This window comes from Colossoma macropomum, unplaced genomic scaffold (genome assembly GCF_904425465.1).
Source record: "Colossoma macropomum unplaced genomic scaffold, Colossoma_macropomum, whole genome shotgun sequence".
NCBI lineage: Eukaryota > Metazoa > Chordata > Actinopteri > Characiformes > Serrasalmidae > Colossoma > Colossoma macropomum.
In genome coordinates this window covers 32,659,239-32,678,325 of record NW_023494806.1, presented here as the reverse complement: position 1 = coordinate 32,678,325, position 19,087 = coordinate 32,659,239, and the positions used below count along the sequence as shown (strand labels likewise).

General features: G+C 41.5%; 2 protein-coding genes across 3 annotated transcripts; one reads left to right on the top strand and one right to left on the bottom strand.

Moving 5' to 3' along the window:
- The first annotated feature begins 204 nt into the window (after window positions 1-204).
- On the top strand, window positions 205-10,427 carry fam151b (family with sequence similarity 151 member B). Of its 2 annotated transcripts, none has more exons than XM_036598822.1 (6): window positions 205-383; window positions 2,124-2,249; window positions 2,345-2,504; window positions 4,011-4,228; window positions 5,535-5,670; window positions 9,147-10,427. In XM_036598822.1, the coding sequence occupies exons 1-6, from the start codon at window positions 269-271 to the stop codon at window positions 9,295-9,297; spliced, it is 906 nt and encodes a 301-aa protein (XP_036454715.1). In that variant the 5' UTR covers window positions 205-268; the 3' UTR covers window positions 9,298-10,427. The 2 variants fall into 2 exon arrangements, with proteins under 2 accessions (XP_036454715.1, XP_036454717.1); XM_036598824.1 differs by having other exon boundaries at window positions 353-543.
- ankrd34bb (ankyrin repeat domain 34Bb) lies at window positions 10,406-18,618 on the bottom strand. Its single transcript, XM_036598821.1, has 3 exons — window positions 18,335-18,618; window positions 12,414-12,685; window positions 10,406-12,000 (listed from the first exon to the last, which is right to left on the bottom strand). Exons 2-3 carry the CDS (start codon window positions 12,620-12,622, stop codon window positions 10,467-10,469), a joined length of 1,743 nt encoding a protein of 580 aa, XP_036454714.1. The 5' UTR covers window positions 12,623-12,685; window positions 18,335-18,618; the 3' UTR covers window positions 10,406-10,466.
- Window positions 18,619-19,087: the final 469 nt, after the last annotated feature.

Sequence of the window (19,087 nt, the reverse complement as noted above, 5' to 3'; positions counted from 1 at the left end):
CCACCACTGTGCACAGTTTTTTTTCTAGAACAGAGATTTCACACCAAACCACTCTGAATGTCTTTGTTTACATCTCAACCATTCAATTTTGGAGACATTTTGAAAAATCGCTGTTTTTTCCCTTCGGTTTTAACCGAGAGCGCCAACGAGAGCGGAAAGACTACATATCCCAGCATGCCAGGCTACGGAAGTGCGTGCGGAATGTTGTCCGTGCGGAAAAGAGAGTTGAAGGTTTCTCTCACTTCTGTTTCTGGATTTATTAAAGCTCATGAGAGTAAACAAACGCAGTGTTTGCCTTTCCTGTGTCTGTGCCGTGATTCTCGTCGTAACTCTGACCTGGACCGTCTGCACTCTCATGTCTGACTCACCGTCCAGCGCAGCAGGTCGGTCTGAGGACGCTCAGTAACTCTGAGCTCAGCTGAGTTACTCTGCTGGCTCTGTAAAGCTTTCTGACGAGTTCATGAGGAAAAAGAAGCGTCTCTTGTGGAGATACAGCCTATAATAACTTCATTTATGTGTATTACAGGAGAGATACTGCCTGCAGTAAGTACATACACTAATCAGCCATAACATTAAACCACCTCCTCGTTTCTACACTCACTATTTATCAGCTCCACTGACCACATAGGAGCACCTTGTAGTTCTACAGTTACAGACTGTAGTCCATCTGTTTCTCTGTGTACTTTATTACCCTGTTCTTCAGTAGTCGGGACCCCAACAGGACCACCACAGAGCAGGTATTATTTGGGTGGTGGATCATTCTCAGCACTGCAGTGACATTGATGTGGTGGTGGTGGTGTGTTAGTGTGTGTTGTGCTGGTACGAGTGGAACAGACACAGCAGTGCTGCTGGAGTTTTTGAACTCTGTGTCCACTCACTGTCCACTCTATTAGACACTCATACCCTGTTGGTCCACCTTGTAGATGTAAAGTCAGAGACAGTAGCTCATCTATTGCTGCAGTTTGTGTCGGTCATCCTCTAGTCCTTCATCAGTGGTCACATTACGCTGTTGCTTCTCAGTCCAGCAGCGACACTGAGGTCTTTAAAAACTCCAGCAGCACTGCTGTGTCTGATACACTCGCACCAGTGCAACACACACTAACACACCACTACCACATCAATGTCACTGCAGTGCGTGGTTGGTATAGTGTAGTGAGTAACATCTCTGCCTTCTACACTGTAGACTGGGGTTTAATCCCCACCTGGGTAAGCAGCCTACACTATACCAATAAGAGTCCTTGGGCAAGACTCCTAACACTACCTTCGCCTACCTGTGTAAAATGATCAAATTGTAAGTTGCTCTAGATAAGAGTGTCTGCCAAATGCCATGAATGTAAATGCTGAGAATGATTTACCACCCAAATAATACCTGCTATGTGGTTGTCCTGTGGGGGTCCTGACCACTGAAGAACAGGGTGAAAGTATGCAGAGAAACAGATGGACTACAGTCTGTAATTGTAGAACTACAAAGTGCACCTATATAGTAAGTGGAGCTGATTAAATGGACAATGAGTGTAGAAACAACTTTAATGTTATGGCTGATTCGGGTGCTGCTATTAGAACCATATCAGTATATAAATTCACATCAGACTACGGAGCGGTTGTCCTTACCATAACATTGACCAAATGACCAAAGTTTTTTTTCGAATCCAGGCAAAGCTGCTTTCAAATGAATAACCATTTAGCCAAAGTAGAAATGGATAAAAGTGGGGGAAGAAATGTTAAATAAATATCTTTTCATTTTTATTTTCATTTTCATAGGGTTATAATTAATGTATATCAGATTACACTGTAAATTTCATATTCATGTTATATTCAAATATCAGAAGTTATCTTCTAAAGCTAATAAAAAAGGACATGCTATTTTCCATTTAATCTCAAATACTAATTAAATTCAAACTAAAAATTACCTCAAAAACATTTTGTTCAAATTTCATTTTCCCCAGTGTGTTAAAGTCAGCAAATAAACAATATCTGTGCATTGAAATGTGCAAAATTGTGCAATCAATACTTATTTTCACGTGTAATTTGACCAGGTGTCCTTAAACGTTTGCATATGACTGTGTCAAAAAAATACATGTCCATTGAAACGTTTGACCATACTTATCTTTGTCCTGTTGCAGGGTCAATGAGGGACCACACTCTGGACTACTTTCTGAAGAAAGGCACAATACAGGAGAGGGATGCTGCAGATATCAACTGGTATCATGCAGCCAACAGCAAGGACAAGATTAACGAAGCACTTCAAGGTTTAAAACAAGTATTTTGTTTATTGGCGTATACTTTTAATAGTTTTGATCTTATTGAATTGTATTTGTCTGTTGGTTCATCGTTTGTGTTCAAGGTCCTGCCCAGATGATTGAAGCTGATGTTCTTCTCAGGGGTCATGACCCAAAGGAACCTATAATGGCACATCCTCCTGATACAGACAGTGACATTACACTGCAAGACTGGCTGAGTGCGGTGGTGAACTCAGACAAGGGCATCAAACTGGACTTCAAAAGGTCAGTGAATACAGGTGGATCTGGAGACACAGCTTGTGTTAGTTAAAACCAGTTATAGTCATTGGGAGGAGTGAACAAACAACATGGTAATTAGAGCCAATCTAAGTCAGTGGAAGGTCTCAGAATAAATGACACAGTGACTAGAACCAATCACAGTCAGGAGGAGGTCTCAGAACAGATTACACAGAGATTAGAACCAGTCACAGTCAGGAGGAGGTCTCCGAACAAATGATGACTAGAGCCAGTTACAGTCAGGGGGAGGTCTCAGAACAAATGACACAGTGACTAGAACCAATCACAGTCAGGGGGAAATCTTAGAATAGATTACACAATGATAAAAACCAATCACAGTTAGGAGGAGGTCTCGGAACAACTGATGACTAGAGCTAATCACAGTCAGAGGGAGTTCTCGGAACCAACAATGTGATTAGAACCAATCACAGTCAGGAGGAGGTCTCAGAACAACTGATGATTAGAACCAGTCACAGTCAGGGGAGGTCTCAGAACAGATTACATGGTGATTAGAACCAATCACAGTCAGGAGAAGGTCTCTGAAAAAATGATGACTAGAACCAATCACAGTCAGGAGAAGGTCTCAGAACAACTGATGACTAGAACCAGGGAGGGAGGTCTCAGAACAAACAATATGGTGATTAGAACCAATCACAGTCAGAGGGAGGTCTCAGAACGAACAATATGATGATTAGAACCAATCACAGTCAGGGGAGGTCTCAGAATAGATTACATGATGTTTAGAACCAATTACAGTCAGGAGGAGGTCTCAGAACAACTGATGACTAGAACCAATCACCTCCAGGGGAGGTCTCAGAATAGATTACATGATGATTAGAACCAGTCACAGTCAGGAGGTGGTCTCAGAACAACTGATGACTAGAACCAATCACAGTCAGGAGAATAATAAGGTCTATAAAGGCATGGCTGGGTGAGTTTGGCGTGGATGAACTTGACTGGCCTGCACAGAGCCCTGACCTCAACCCCATCGAACACTTTTGGGATGAACTAGAACAGAGATTGTAAACTAGGCCCTCTCGTCCAACATCTGTGTCTGACCTCACAAATGCTCTCCTGGATGAATGGGCAAAGATTCTCACAGACACTCTCCAACATCTTGTAGAAAGCTTCCCAGAAGAGTGGAAGCTGTTATAGCTGCAAAGGGGACCAGCTCCATATTAATGCCTATGGATTTAGAATGGGATGTCATTAAAGCTCTTGTAGATGTAATGTGCGGTGTAATGTGTCTCTATACTTTTGTCCATATAGTGTATCTTGTACTGGCATTTTTGTTTCATTTGCATGTACCCCATCCACATTAATAAAATAATCTTTCCAGGTGGCGTTAACAGTATGTGCAGTACTGTGCAAAAATCAGAGGCTACTCTTCCCCTACGCTCCAGTTTTGCAGACTTGCTGAAACTGAAGTTTCTAGGAATAGCATGTGATTGCTGAATTTGGAACTGGACCTTACTCTTTCTTTGCTCTCTCAAGCCTAGCAGCAGTGGAGCCCTCTATGGCTCTTCTAGAAGACGCCCGGGTTCAGCTGGAAGGACCCGTGTGGATCAATGCAGACATTCTTCCAGGGCCTGGGGGCCATGCGACTCCCTTAGACACCCAGGCCTTTCTTCAGGCAGTGGCTTTGAGAGCGGAGGGGGACGTGCTGTCCCTGGGTTGGACCACTGGATGGTCTCCAGATACAGACAACCCAGGTAAAATGTGCTTTGGTACTTTGCAGGAAATCTTTTCTTGGTGTCTTTACACAGTATTACAAGGTCTACTGGATATAGTCTTGCTTTTGATATCAGGCTTTTAGAACCTTGGGCATGAAGAGAGTGTTATAATAATCCAATAAAAAATAGCTGGGTAGATAGATTACCGTTCATATGACTGTTCAGACTTTATCTAGTATGGGCACTGTACATGGTAATCATGAGGCAAGAGTGTGGATCTAGCTGAGTCTTCTGCACACCAGTTTTACAGCGAGGACAACCTCAATCTCGTTTTCTGATTAACTTCTTTAACTTGTCTTTAGCTTGTATTGTTCTGCTATTTGCCAGACATTTTCAGACATAATTGTTGAACATAGCTACACTATATAGCCATAAGTATGTGGACCCCCCCCATAATTGAATCCAGGTGTTACAGCCACACCCCTTGCCAACAGGTGTATAAAATCAAGCACAAAAGCCTTGCAGTCTCCATGGACAAACACTGGCAATAGAATGGGTCGTACTGGAGCTCAGTGACTTTGAATGTGGCACTGTCATAGGATGCCACCTTTGCCACAAGTCAGTGCATGCAATTTCTGCCCTGCTAGAGCTGCCCCGGTCAACTGTAAGTGATATTATTGTGAAATGGAAGCGTCTAGAAGCAACAACAGCTCAGCCACGAAGCGATAGACCATGCAAACTCAGAGCAAGGCAGAGTTCAAAACTGCCTCTGGAAGCAACATCGGCACAAGAACTGTGTGTTAAGAGCTTCATGAAATGGGTTTCCATGGCCAGGCAAGTGCACAAACACCTAAGATCACTATGTGCAATGCCATGCATCGGCTAACAGTACTGTAAAACACGCCAAGACTGGACTTTGTGTGATGGTCATCAGATAAACAGCACTAAAAGCTTTCATGTTTGAGAGAAAGAAGAAAATCAAGCTCTACTCTTGCTTCAGATCTCATCCACAGGTGTTTTGGTCCATCCTTCCACTGTAAGAAGACAACTCAGCGCTATGGGTCTGAAAGGATGTGTAGCTGTACAAGAAGCCTCACTGAGAAAATAAAACAGACACCTCAAACAAAGGAGCTGCTGGTGTTCTCAGAACAATGGACTGGTCACCCCAGACCTCAGCATCATTTAATATACATAGGATTGCTTGGATTATGAGAAGCTGAAAGTGTAACCAACTTCCTAGACTGAACTTTGAAGGTGTTGAATGTGTTTTCTGTTTTTTCAGGAAACTGAAAAATGAATAATGTCGAATCAAGCTGCATATGTATCCATTTAACTGTTGTCACAGGTTACAGCTGGGAGATGGTTCAGCAGATGGAGGCGGTTTGTAGGCCACTGAGGCAACCAGTGACATTCCCGGTGCGAGCTGCTCTTCTGCCCCAGTCCTTCCCACAGTTACAGTGGCTCTTGCAGCAGTCTGATAGGTGAGACTCCGAATTTGCTTCAATAGTTGCAGCAGTCGTACATCAGTATTCAGCGTACCGGAGACTATTAAGGTTTGGTTCTGTGTGCCACCGTCTGTTTGCTTCCTAAGTGGCTGTTAGCAGCGAGCTGTTGATTGCCTGCTTGATTGGTTTCGTGTAATGTAACAAAAGCAGTTCATCAGAATGCCTTTAGAGCGCTAGAGGTGTAATTTGGTGCCTGCTCCTCCTCTTGCATTTGTTTGTGACTGGAATAGAAGCACTCAATTGAGCTGAAAGGTGCATAGAAGTGCATAGAAGCGTTAGGCTGGATCAAATCCCCCTTCTCCAGACCTAGTGCACTTCAGCACCCTGCTTTCCCTCTTGAGCTGCGCTCTAGCAGTGACTGCGCAACTTAATGCCGTCCTTCACCGCTAGGCAAGTCGGAGAACAGCACACCCAGCTCTCAGAGTAAATTACTGTGGAGAAGCACAGCTCAGAGAAACCCTCAACAAATTCATGCACTGTAGTATGGTAAAAGTCAAGCCATCTAACTTGCTAAATGTTAAACAGTGATATAAGAGAGAGGAGCTGATTAGCATTAGCTTGGCATGATAACGGTGCTGCTCATCTCAGAACAAGTTCTGAATAACTAAAGCACTGACACAAGTTTAGATGACAGTGTTTTAAATCTGAAGTGAAGTTGAGCAGCTGGCACTTCTGAAGGGACAGAAAAGCCAAATTGAACCTGTGCCACACACCGCAGTACAGGTTTGATTCTAACTGTTGCTCTGCTGAAACAAGTGTAGATGATAAAAACTCATATCTGAGAGAGTGAAAGTTGAGTGACAGATCACAAATCGAACCTGTTCTGTGGTGTTTCAGACTGTAGTGTTTTGGCAAAGCTAATGATAGTTAGCAGGCCAGATGTGCCACACAGCACAGAGCTGGTTCTAGCTAAACCATGCTAAAATTACACGTTTAGAGGATTTCTGAATGTGCAAAGTGACTGGCTTTGGAGTGAATCTAAATCAAACCATATCACTGCATAAATCCTGCCACTTTGTGGATGGGAAGAGAAGTGTTCAGTACCTTTAGGTACACATTAACATGTCCTGTCTCTCTTGAGCCTGGCTCAAATGAACTGCTGCTATTAATATGGATGCCAATATTTTAGAGACTAAATATAAGAATGAAATTGCTCTTTAGAGTGTGTTTTGTATCTTCTTAAAGAAAAGTAAAAAAAATCATGTTTACACAATTGTCCACTTAGCCCAGAAGTAGTTGATCAGCCAAGTCATGTATGGTGTCCAAATTTAGCTTCTTTAGTTTAATGCTGGGGCTATGAGGCTAATGTTGCTAATTAACACGTAAGTGACTTTAAGTAAGTCTTTTCTGTAAATACATCCTTATAACTACTCCCAATCCACTTAAACCACATCCAGGTCTTCATTAAGGTTGCGCAGACTTGCCGATGTGGTTTAGGACACAGTCTGTCTTTCTGTGAACTATAAAAATAAACAAAAAACGATCAGCCACTTTAGACAACAGCGTTGTGGTAAATTTTGCCTCCCCTGCAGTACTTTTATGCATATTTATAGTATACAGATGTGTTTACAGAAAAGATTTGAGTGACTTGGCTACTAGTGGTTGTTAGCAACATTAGCCTTGTAGCTAAGCAAAATTTGAACACACATTTGTGGCTAACTGATTACATCTGGGGTGTACAGTTGTGTAGATTTTTCATCAATTCATTTGAAGGCCTAGAAGACATGAAGGGGATACAGTATAATAACAGGAATAGAAATTAAAAATGGTTTTATTTGATCGCATATAATGTTTTAATGTCAGTCAAACTGCATTTTCATTCAAATCCGTCCTGTTTTTATTATCTCTTTGTTACTTAAAATGATTAGACACATTCTCCTAAATGTAGTGTTTGATGTTATATGTTATGTAATATTCTGTAGTGCAGCATAGCATCCCTCAGTCTTACTGGATTGACAGAATTTTGTATTGTTTTTGTGTTTTTCGCAAATATATCACACAGTCATTGGGAATCTCTGTGGTGTCAACCAGTTCTGACTGTTAGCGGCTAGTGGTACAAACAGTAGTGATATAGCATGAACCTTGATTAAGATGAAAAAATTCAAACAGTCCATCCCCAAGTATCTACAGTAAAGCACCTGTAGTCTTTCAAAATTTACATCCACCTTTAGGATACATCATCAGAAGGGACTTTTCCTGGTAAATCTCGCTCTAGAGACCACTGCAGCGCAACTGTAGGATGCGAGGAGGCATATTTACAACAGAATTAGTGGTGGTTACATTTTTAAATTTGGTTGGAGTGTCCCAGTGATGTAAAAATGAATACCTTGATGGTCAGAAAATACAATACTTAGAGGCTCCTAGAGGTTTATCAATAGTAATAAGAGAACTGCGTAAAAGTAAAACCTGATGTGTAAAAAATTAAGCATGTGAGTGTTCATAACAGGAATGTACAAAAACAGTTGAGTCATAAAGTACTGCCAAGCGTTTCCAAATTCAATGTCCATTAATCTAACAGGGTATCTGTGTTGCTGCTGCCCTTTAGGCTATGGCATACTGCAGGGGTATTCAACTCATCTGTTAAAGTTTTCCACTTACCCCGGATATAGTCAATTAGCCAAGAAGTGTTTAGAACCCACATTTTCCTTCTTTAGGTTAGAACTGGAGCTACAAGGTTAACACTAGAACTCAATAGTCACTCAAATATCCCAAATTGTTTCTGTGAAGGTACATCCCCAAAACTTCTCTCTAAAACTCATTCAGATCTTCATTAAGGCTGTGCACACTTGCCGATGTGGTTTACAACACAGTATAACTTTGAGCCACTTTAGACAACAGGTTCTGTATTCACAAACCACTTTAGGTGTAGACGTGGTGATCTAGAGTCCGTATCATAAATATGGAGGAATCTGATCCAAGATCAGTCCTGCTTTGTGAATACCAGGCCAGGTGTTGTCTGGGACAGCTGCCTGTAGCAGCAAAGTTTGTTCATTTTATAGTTCCCAGTAAGTCATACTGTGCTGTACACCACATTGAAAAATATGTGCGACCTTAATGAAGACATGGATGCGGTTTGACTAAGTTTTGCCGATGTATTTTTACAAAAATGATTTGGGCTGTTGGGGTGACCACTGAGTTCTAGTGTTAGCAATGTTAGCAATGTTGCACTCATAGCCCCATCTCTAAGCTAAGGAAGCAAAGTTTGGACCATCCAAAGTTTGATCATCCAAGCCTGGATGATCAACCCCATCTGGGTTAAGTGGATAATTAGCTAAATTTGATTTTTCACTTCACTATCCCTTTAATTGTTGGGTTTAGTGGGTGTGTTTGAGCAGGAGAGTCAGCGAACTGTACAGGATAAGACTGGAGCTGAATACCCCGGCAGACTGACACTCCATTATGATAAAATTATTTCCACTTGTCTTCTCTCTGTCTGTGTTTCTTTCTCTTAGGTACACTCTGACTGTATGGACAGGCCAAAGTGACATGTTGAATGTGGAGGACCTGTTGCCCTATAGGCAAAACTTCAACAAATCTAGGATCTACTACGATCTGCTAGAGTCTCAGATATCAAAGTTCAAAACACTACCTGGGTACAACTAAAAGAGATTAAGTGGCACAGAGTTCTGGAGGAGATTCCTTCTATTATATTGAGATGAAGGAATTGTGTCAGAGATGAAAAGACCCACTTAGATTCCACCACTTTTTCAAAATTTCTGCATAATTTAACTGTTACAATGTAAAGTCAGTCAGAGTGATTTGAAGTGAAACGCACCATTCCAGAGAAATCATCTAAGTAATATTATTTATAGCGATGGAAATAGGAACCATGTCTGAGTATAATGCCTCTAAAAGATACGAAATAAGATTGAAAATGGTATTCCATGATATGGTTTCCAGTAGTCCTGATATCCGAGACATTGTTTTACGATTTAAACATTTTTTTTTATTTATTCATGGCAGAAAGGTGCATGCAGGGTGTTGGTAACCAAATTAGTCCCTAAAGAAAACAGTTTTCTGGTTTATCACTATTTTACCATTATGAATGCTACATATAAAAACTTGTAGTTTATTGGTAAATTTGGATAACAAATAAAAAGATTATATTTGCTTTGTAGACACTGTGACCCTTGCTTCCTTTCGCATATCAACACCACTGTAAAGAAATCTCAGTTGGTAATTTTCTATACTATACACCGTTTTCCATCAAGCCACTCTGACTTTGTTTACATCTCAGCAACGACACTGTTGAAAAAAAGGTTTACAGACACAGACACTTGGTTAGTTTTGATATGTTTTGGATGTTTTGCTTTACTACAAGCATTGTAATGATCCACAAACTGTGGTTGACAGTGCCTGAACAGACTACCACATTCTGACCTTGTATTGGCAGCAGATTAACACAGGTTACAATGTCTTGGTTTTTAATTGTGAAGATGGATACGGCATTTAGGTACACAGTTGAGGGCACTAAAGAATGACCACACATCGACAAGACACAACTGAAGTAAAAGGCGCAATGTTTCTAAATAAAATATATCTGGGATATAGATTATCATTATAGACATCAACCTTGTTACTCTATGGTCAAATATCAGTGTTTTGGTTGTGACATTATGTTGTATTTTTACTGCAAAGTCACAGTTTTCAAAGTGAATTTTTAACAAATGTCATTTGAAATGGTTTATGATGTGTAATTAATCAGAATAAACATTAATAGAGTCTTTACTTTATGAGCGTGTGGACCTTATGTCAGCCATACACGTAAGCATTTACTGTCCAAAGATCTCCTCAAAGTTGACCAGGCGCTTCATCTGCTCTGTTTGCATGGAGTGTCTTCTTAAGAGAGTCTTCTTGGCCTTCAGATCTCGGGGAAGGCTGGGGGCGCAAGGCACAAAATGCCTTGAACCAGGAACAATGGGTATGGTCCCAGTCATGGCTCCAGTGGCAGTCCCAGGCTTGATAATGCTAGCAGAGCCAGTGGTGGTGGAGGTGGTGGTGGTGTTAACTTTGATATCTGGGATGGGAGCATGAGGGTTGAGTGGTGGCAGGTAGCCTGGCCGAGTCTGAGAGATGTGATCCAGCAGAAGAGCCCCAGAACCTCTTCGCTCCATCATTGCCGGGCTCCTCCGCTGGACAATGCTCTCTAGAGACTCTCTGGAGCCAGACAGGGTGGAGGATCGGCTGGATACCAGCTTACGTTTCTCTGTTGCCCCTGTTACCCCTCCTCCCGTGGCTCCAGCCTTGCCAACCTCGTCTGAGTGCTGGCTCCCAAATTGAGGAAGCTGGGAGTCCGAGCTGTAGTGGTCCATGCCAATGTTGCGCCGGCGGACCACATTCCGCAGGCTAGACACTGCCAGGTTGGGCAGGCAGTCTGGATCTTTGTCCACAGGAATGGGTTCAGTGGCCGAAGCCTCTTTAAGAAGGTTCTGGTGCGAGGAGGAGTGTAGCAGTGAAACACCATCGTAGGACATTTTCCTGCTGAGCCATTTCGCTTCCTTTACTTGCTCCCTTTCTGATACGGATGCTTCTTCCAAAGCTCGTAGCAGACCAGTGGCATCTTTGACGTCAATGCTTTGATGACGAGCGACAGGAGGTGCTCTTTGAAGCAGGGGACGATGGCTGTTGAAACCAAATGAGAGCTCCTCTTCTGGAGTGATATCCAGAAGCTCCTCAGTCAGGGAGGAGGCCTTGCTTTGCTGCAGCAACAGGGATGGAGGGATCTTTAGCCAAGGTTCTGAGTGGAGCCTCTGGAGGTGCAAAAGCTTGGCCACACCAGTAGATCGCAGTGGACTTGGGTCATGTGTGGGAGACCCTGGCTTCGAACTAGAAGTTGATGTTGGAGTAGAACCCATTCCTCGGTTCTCCCTCAGGTTCAAAAGGGCGTTCTCTGACTGGCTTGAAAGGGGGGAAACACGAGGAGTGCAGAATTGAATCTCGGAGGGTGACATGCAGGCAGTGGGGGCACAATACAAGCGATCCTCTAAATCTGGTGGAGGAGGGACATTCAGGTACTGCTTGGTCATTTGCCTACCAGAAGGGAGTTTGTCTGTGGTGATGATGATGACCTCCTTGCCTCTTGCCTTACAAGCATCCAGTAATACTCGCAGAGCATCCTTGTCTCCAGCGTTAACAGCATACACCAGCGCAGAGGAACCAGTATGATCCTCTAAACTTGGGTCTGCTCCACTAGACAGCAGCTGGATTAGAACCTCCTCTCCAGCCCGGTCCAAACAGGCATGCATCAGCGCTGTCTTACCGGACTTGTCCTGGATATTTGGGTCAGCACCATTCTCCAGAAGATACCTGTATAAACAACAGAGCAGTTACTCCTTGATCAAGGCAGGCACCAAACCCTACTGTAGGGTACAAAAGAACAACCATTAAGAACTAAATTAAACTAAGTTAATTTAGCACCAGGTCAGCCAGTTTTTCCAAATGATCCCAACGACTTTTCCTGTAATACCCTGCACTGAAAAGTGCTTGCTTCAACTCACTAGCCAGTTACTAAACCTAACTAAGTAACTAAGCCAGGTTTGAAAAAGAAGGGACACTATGGAGGGCTGTAGTTAACTACAGGACTCATTATGCAACCCAGTTGTAAAGATGAGCAATAAAAAGGCCAGGTTTTGGCACTGCAACATAGGAAGAAATAGGCATTCCCTAGTTTGGCAGTCTCTACAGACAACAGGGCAAAATTGCAAAATTGCATGGCATACCTGACCATCTTGGGTTTTGGCACGCTCTGAGCATCAGTGTGATGAGTCTTGCAGGCAATCATCAGAGGTGTCTCTCCACGCTCATTACTCTCATTAATATAAGCCCCGCCCTCTAAGAGTAGTCGTGTTAGTCGCAAACGGCAAAGATAGACGGCCTTTAGGAGGGAGTTGCCATCAGTCCGCACCTCTGTGGAGTCCTCCATGGCCATGTGCTGTTACAGAGAGGGAGTTGGCTCTGTGGTTTAAAGGATCATCTGTAATTGGTCAGCTGTCTGTGGGGCACAATGAGTTAAGACGGTCAGGAATGTACATCATGGATTCATCAGTTTTCCAATAATAATAATGACAAATAAAAGATTAAAAACATCTGCCACTAAAACAAATCATGCATATAGGCTTCTGGCTTTCATTCATTGCTAGCTATGTTTATAATTCTGGATTATTGTGTTCAATATGCTGACAGTTTCTCCACACCATGCCCCTTATACAAAGACAGGCAAAGACTGACATGAAGATGTTTGTTGTGATGACCATGTAGGTGGCACGTCAAAATGGTACTTGACAAGAAAGATGCGAGAAAGCTGCCTTGGTTATCTAATCCATTATATAAGCCCCTTTATTAGATTCCATCAGTACAAGGTTGTTTTTTTTTCCTTCTCTTTGTGTTTGTCAAATTGAAATCTGTATATGGGGAAAAAAATGGTTACATACATAACAAGCTCCATGCTTTGCCCTGAATAAAATAGGTAGGCAGAACGCAGGTGAAGGCCTAATCTATCCCAAACCATTTTGTCTATGCCAGACTTGGTCAGACTGTATTTATTAAGAGCAAGAGGAAAAAAAAAAACATGCAGAGTTTTGAAAAGCCTGAAAAACTCCTCCGCTTTTGGCTCACTGAATGACGGCATTCCTTTATGTAGTCTATTGTGCGTGTGGCCTTGTTCCCTCATCTTTTGAGTGCAACTCCAGAGTCTGTCATATTTTAGTTGCAGTAAGTGAGAAACAGATAGAAGCGGACTTTATCTAAGAGAAAGACAAATTAGAGAAACTGATGTATACATGTACAGTCTAATGAGGCTCTCAATGTGTGGAGTGTGTAGGCAGATAAAGAGTTTAATGCTTTTTTTTTTTAAATAGAGACAAGACAAACAGATGCTAAACTGATCTGCCATGAGTGGATGCAGTTTGATAAAACGACATTTTCTCTTGGACGGCTGTTTCGTCTGTCTTTGCTCATGGAGGGATGTCTAAATAACTACTGATTTCCACATTTTATGGATGATTTTTAAAAATTTGTCTGAAGTTGTGCATCATTTTGTAGTCGGTGGCATGCCATATCTTCACTGTCCAAAAAGAAATACACTTATCCATTTTTGATTTTTAGTTAGCTGCATCATTAGAGCACATCAGCTGCCTTTTACATTATGTGAAAAATTCATGATGAGTGGACCCACAGAAATGCTCCAAAATCATTTGGAATTAATTCTTTCCTACGTTATCTTACATTGAAAGTTAAGAAAGTTATTGCCTTCTCCTGTAAAGTTACTGTTTTGGAGAGATTGTTCTGTTGGACAGTGGTGAAATGAGGATTTCTGGTGTAACCAAAATAGAAAAAAAGTTGACAACATACAAATGTTTATTGCACGTTACTGTAATTCATTACATCTCGACTTTTAGCCAGCAAACTACTGGATAAATAAGCCAGCGATTAGTAGGCATAAAATGGCTAATGAGTAAAGGTACAAGGTAGGGGTATGTGTTAAACTGGTAACTTGGTGTAAATAAGGTCTGTCTACAAATAGATCCTTCAAACGGTACATTTGCAACTTGGCGGCAGTGCAACAAGGGACAAATCAAGTTGAAATTTTCTCAACTTTATGTGTATGAACAATGGGCCTCATTCACCAACCGTTCTTAAGAAGAGATTTTTTCTTAAAACCCACTTAAGCAGTTTTCGCAAAGATTCTGACATCACCAGTGTTTTCTCATTTGGGATTTGTTCTTAGGTAAGAACAGAATCTACACACTCAAGAGTACAAAGGTACGAACAATTCTGAAGTTTAAAAACGCGTCATTAATCTGACGTAGACGTTTTCTTAGGACCTTCCTCAAGAACAAATTTAAGAAAAAACTTAGGAAGATCTTGGTGAATGAGGCCCAATGATGTGGTGAATCAAAATGACTGGCTTGACTCAACAAATTCCTTGGACCAAACGTAGACATGGGTGTCCAAGGACCCCAGTCTCAATCTCTGTGCACCAGACATCTGAATTCTGAAGTAGTGCAGCTCTGCTAACTGTGACAGCTGAAGTTAGCAAAGATGCTTCTCTTTTCTCACTGTTACCTCGACATGCCAAGCTGTTTGCACATCATCCACTGAGGAGAAAACAATTTACCTTGTGTAGAAGACTAGTTAATGTTGCACTGTTAGCGTTAGCATTAGCTCATCTACCGATTTTACCCACAGTGGCTAAAACAATTCTGTTTGTTTTTGAATGAACATGGCAGTTTTGAAATGTACTCATCTGTCTGCTATAAATTTTTCCTTTGTGCTACTAAATTTGTTCAGTAAAAATAAATGAACCAGAAAACAGTAATGTAAATGGTATTTTTGATTTTGTTAGTTAGCTAATTCTTTCCACAGAGTAATGTTTTCTCCAGCTTAAATAACCACTTTTAGCCATACTGCTACATAGGCGAGCAGCTTTTTGAGGCAGTGCAAATCATAATAAGTCATAATGCATGCTACGAGCAGGCTAAAAGTGCTGTGCATTTAAAGGACGTAGCATGAAAGTAAGTGTACTGTCAAACTTCAACACTATTATATAACAACACCAGCTACTCAAACACTGGGCTAGTACTGCCAAAGCAACCTACCCACCAAATTTGATGAAGTTGGCTGGTTTGTGTAGGGTATTTCGGTGAGGTTAGGCCTGACTGACACATACTACCTCTGCATGGCGCGAGCAATGTGGCAGCGTGATTGATACAGCTTGCACACTCTGGCCTTTCATACATATAACAGAGTTGAGCAGTAAGACAGTTATACGGTCATCCTTTATCCAAATGGATAAATAGTCAAATCAGTGACTGTTCAATAAAAACAGAATTTAGTCAGGAAATCTGTTTTCAGCATAGAATGTGTAACTAGTATTTTGCTCATGAATTAAATTAAATTAGTGTTTTGTAAGGTTTCATTCCATTTTCTGTTTAACTTTCATTGATTTTCATGGCTTATTTCAGTGGATTTTACCATGTCGTGTGCGGTGTTCGTAAAACATCGGCTCCTCGTCTACACTCAAAAACTGTGTTGCTTCTGCCTGTGTGAAAGCACTGACCTGTTAACATGAGCGCCGAAATAAAAATCAAGCCGTTCTACGTTCCACCACTCATTTTTCTCATAGACAAAAATGGCGAGATCTGGAGCACCTTATATGGGCATATCACCAACTACAAAATACAAAGGTCTATTATTGTTTTGCTCATACTACTCTTGAAACACAATGACATGAAGAGCTGTTGATTGATATGCACAGTCATATGCAAAAGTTTTGGCATCCCAGTTGAATTACGTTTTGTTGATTTGCTAAACGAAAAAAAAATGTACATATCCTTTACAGGGAAACAAATGTCTGCAGATTTTAATGAACAATGACGGTTTATTTGCTGAATTAAAAGTATCGGGAAAAAGTAGAACATAAAATGTGACCTGTGCAAAAGTTATGGCACTTTTTATACTTTTATATTTTATTGTTTTCCAATGTTAAAAAGAATTTGTGCATTAAAACTTGCAGCAAAAAATGCCTTTAAGTTCCTTGTAAGCATATATTTATACCTATGTTAACAATCATTCATTAGACCCAATTCATTTTTGATCTGCCAATTTTTTGACACCACTACATCCCAACAGGTCTGTCAGATACACCAGGTAGCAGGGCCCCGTTGATTGGCTAGGTACACGCACTCCGCCAGCAGGTCGTCTAGGCTCCGGCTGCTAATGCTGCGCGCCCCCCGGGATGGCATTTATAGCCATGGTGCGCTTTGTGCGCTCTTCTCCTGGCCTTCAATCGGGCCCCCGAACAGAGAGAATTCTTAATGACCCCTCTCTCACGCCCTCTCACTCTCTCTCTGCCTCACACTGAAGAGCACGGAACAAACAAGCATCCATACACAGATCAGGGCTTGTGATTGTTGCCGGGGAAGCGCTCGAGTGGAACACCAAACAGGCCACTTAATGCACCTGTCCCGATTGGTGATTCATGCCAGATATTGCAATAGGCTACATTATTTTCATTGCTTAAACACTCTAACCACCTCTGTCTGTCTCAACACCTGCCAGGGGTGCATAGCTCTCCAAGTGTAATGAATTCTTTTGTGATTATTGATCACAGTGATTAAAGCTTTATAAATGAAAATCCTGCAAGGTCAGTCATTAATGCTGGAAGCGATTACAGAGCACATTCATCTCTGTTTATAATTAGCACCAAGCTACATCTAGTGGATTGGAGATGAAGGGTGCATATAGCCTATACATTCCTTTGCATACCTGCATAACTTCCACTGTTTTAAAGCTTCTGTGGTTACCACAGTGACCATTAAACAAGGTATGCGTATGCATTTGTTGTGCCATGGTATCTTCGTAAAGAGGCAGATCGTATCGTATATGGGTGGTAATTTGCTGGCAAGGTCAAACACTTGAGAAGACACTTCACTCGAGATGTACATGCGAACTGAAAAAAGGCTTGGAAAACAGATCTGCATTCAAATATCAGTAGACAAGAACTTCATTAGTATCCAATTGTCAGATACCTACACTTAAAAAACACAAAATTACTGTATCACAAACTTTTATCTCCATCTATTCCATTTATAGCATTTGAAAGCTTTTCAGAATTTTTTAGTCTCGAATCAGAATTGTTCCCAATGGTGGTGATGGGAACCAGATGTCTTACGCATGAGACATTACAATAGTTTTATAATAAGATGTTGGCCTAAAACATATTTTCTTAAAATTTATTCATGGTGTAGAGGTGAGCATTTTTGTGCAAAATAGTCCCCAAAGCACTATTAAGTTAAGCACTATTTTACTGTTGTCAGCATTATAAATAAACATTCCTATTGTGTTGGTAGTTTTGGATAGCATATAAAATGGCTGTATTTGTGTTGCAGACATTGCAACCCTCCTAGCATCACCACTGTAAAGAAATCTGAATCTATACACTTCTATAATATGCATTTTAATAGCATTTGCTGTTCAGATTGTGTAAACATTTCATTATGAATTCTTCAAGAAAATGGAGTCTAATAATTCGGTCTCAAAAATGTAAACAAAGTCATTGAGTAGTTTGATGCGAGATTCACCTTTCCAAAAAAAACAAGTCTGAACTGTCCACAGTGGTGGTGACAGGAACCAGACGTCTGAAGAGTTTAATGCCTCTAAAAGCTCCCCTACAGAAAGTTATTACATGAAATTGTGAGTATAGTTGGTCTAAAAAGTATTATTTTAAATCCATTTAGTGTGTAGGGGTACATGCAAGCACTGTAAAGCAAAACAGTCCCAAAGGAAACTTGTGTTTTCAGATTTACCACTATTTTACCATCAACATCACATATAAAAACTGATTCACTGAATGGTTTTGGATGGAGTATATATGTGCTCCCCTGGTTCCTCACCACTTCACAAGTTGGCAAGTTTCTCAAGAATGAAGCATTTGACATCAAACCACTCTGAATGACTTTGTTTATACATAAACGATTGACTTAAGCACAAAAAAGCCAAGGTTACTATTTTGGAAATACAAGCAGTAGCCAAGTTCACTACAAGTTTAAGTGATTTATTAGCCCTTTTCATGCAGAAAGCAAGGGATGTGTCCGAGCAAACCGCCCATAACTGTAGCTATTTCAACTGGGACTAAGCTTACCTTTCCTTTTGCAGATCTCTGTCCTTTTAGGTCCTTGAATAGGTTTGGTTTGAGGGTCTGTCTCACCCCCCCTGTAAAAGGCCAAGTGTTATCCAGTGCAGCAGATCAAAAGAAGTGAAGAGTCAACAAGTACCCAGAATAAATGAGAGCATGTATGTGTGCTGGTTTGCAGTGCGTGCAGTGAGAGGAAGGGAGCGTGAATGAGGGATGAAAGGGAGGGAGAGGGAGAGTGAGAGAAGAGAGAACAGGTGTGTGAGCTCCCAGGTCTAGAGACAGGCAGCCTTTTACAGCGGAGTGGGTGTGCGAGAGATGCAGGGAGATCGAGGTATTAACAGAGATAGAGAGAGAGATGACAGCAACGTGACGGTAGCCTTCATATATTGAGCGTCAACTGAACACTGAGCTAATGCGCAGATATCCTGCCACCGCCATGGTTCTGATGTCATCACATCCCCCAAGCTAGAGGCCCCTGTGGTGTCCTTACATCACTGTGACGTAGTTGTTTTCCTTCTTCTCCCATGAGTTGCAAAGGGATAAGTCATGCAGGCAGCCATTGATCAGTCTGATAAGGTAAGCAGTTGACGCAACAGGTTCAATTCTTTGGAACCGCAGGACCAAGGACAAGGCTCCAGATTTATTGGGCTAAGTAGAAAGTTACTTTGACCTAACTATTATGGAGATCTGCAAGAAAGTCTCTTACCCAAGGGTAAAAGGCCAAGTATTATCCTGTCAAAGGTTCACTCGGATTGGTAC

Bases quoted from the DNA above. Each gene is read 5' to 3' on its own strand.
- fam151b (XM_036598822.1), top strand. From the start codon at position 269: ATGAGAGTAAACAAACGCAGTGTTTGCCTTTCCTGTGTCTGTGCCGTG. The intron at 2,505-4,010 runs GTCAGTGAATAC...TGCTCTCTCAAG, and splicing joins ATCAAACTGGACTTCAAAAG to CCTAGCAGCAGTGGAGCCCT. The intron at 5,671-9,146 runs GTGAGACTCCGA...TCTTTCTCTTAG, and splicing joins CTCTTGCAGCAGTCTGATAG to GTACACTCTGACTGTATGGA.
- ankrd34bb (XM_036598821.1), bottom strand. From the start codon at position 12,622: ATGGCCATGGAGGACTCCACAGAGGTGCGGACTGATGGCAACTCCCTC. The intron at 12,001-12,413 runs GTATGCCATGCA...TTGTTTATACAG, and splicing joins CCAAAACCCAAGATGGTCAG to GTATCTTCTGGAGAATGGTG.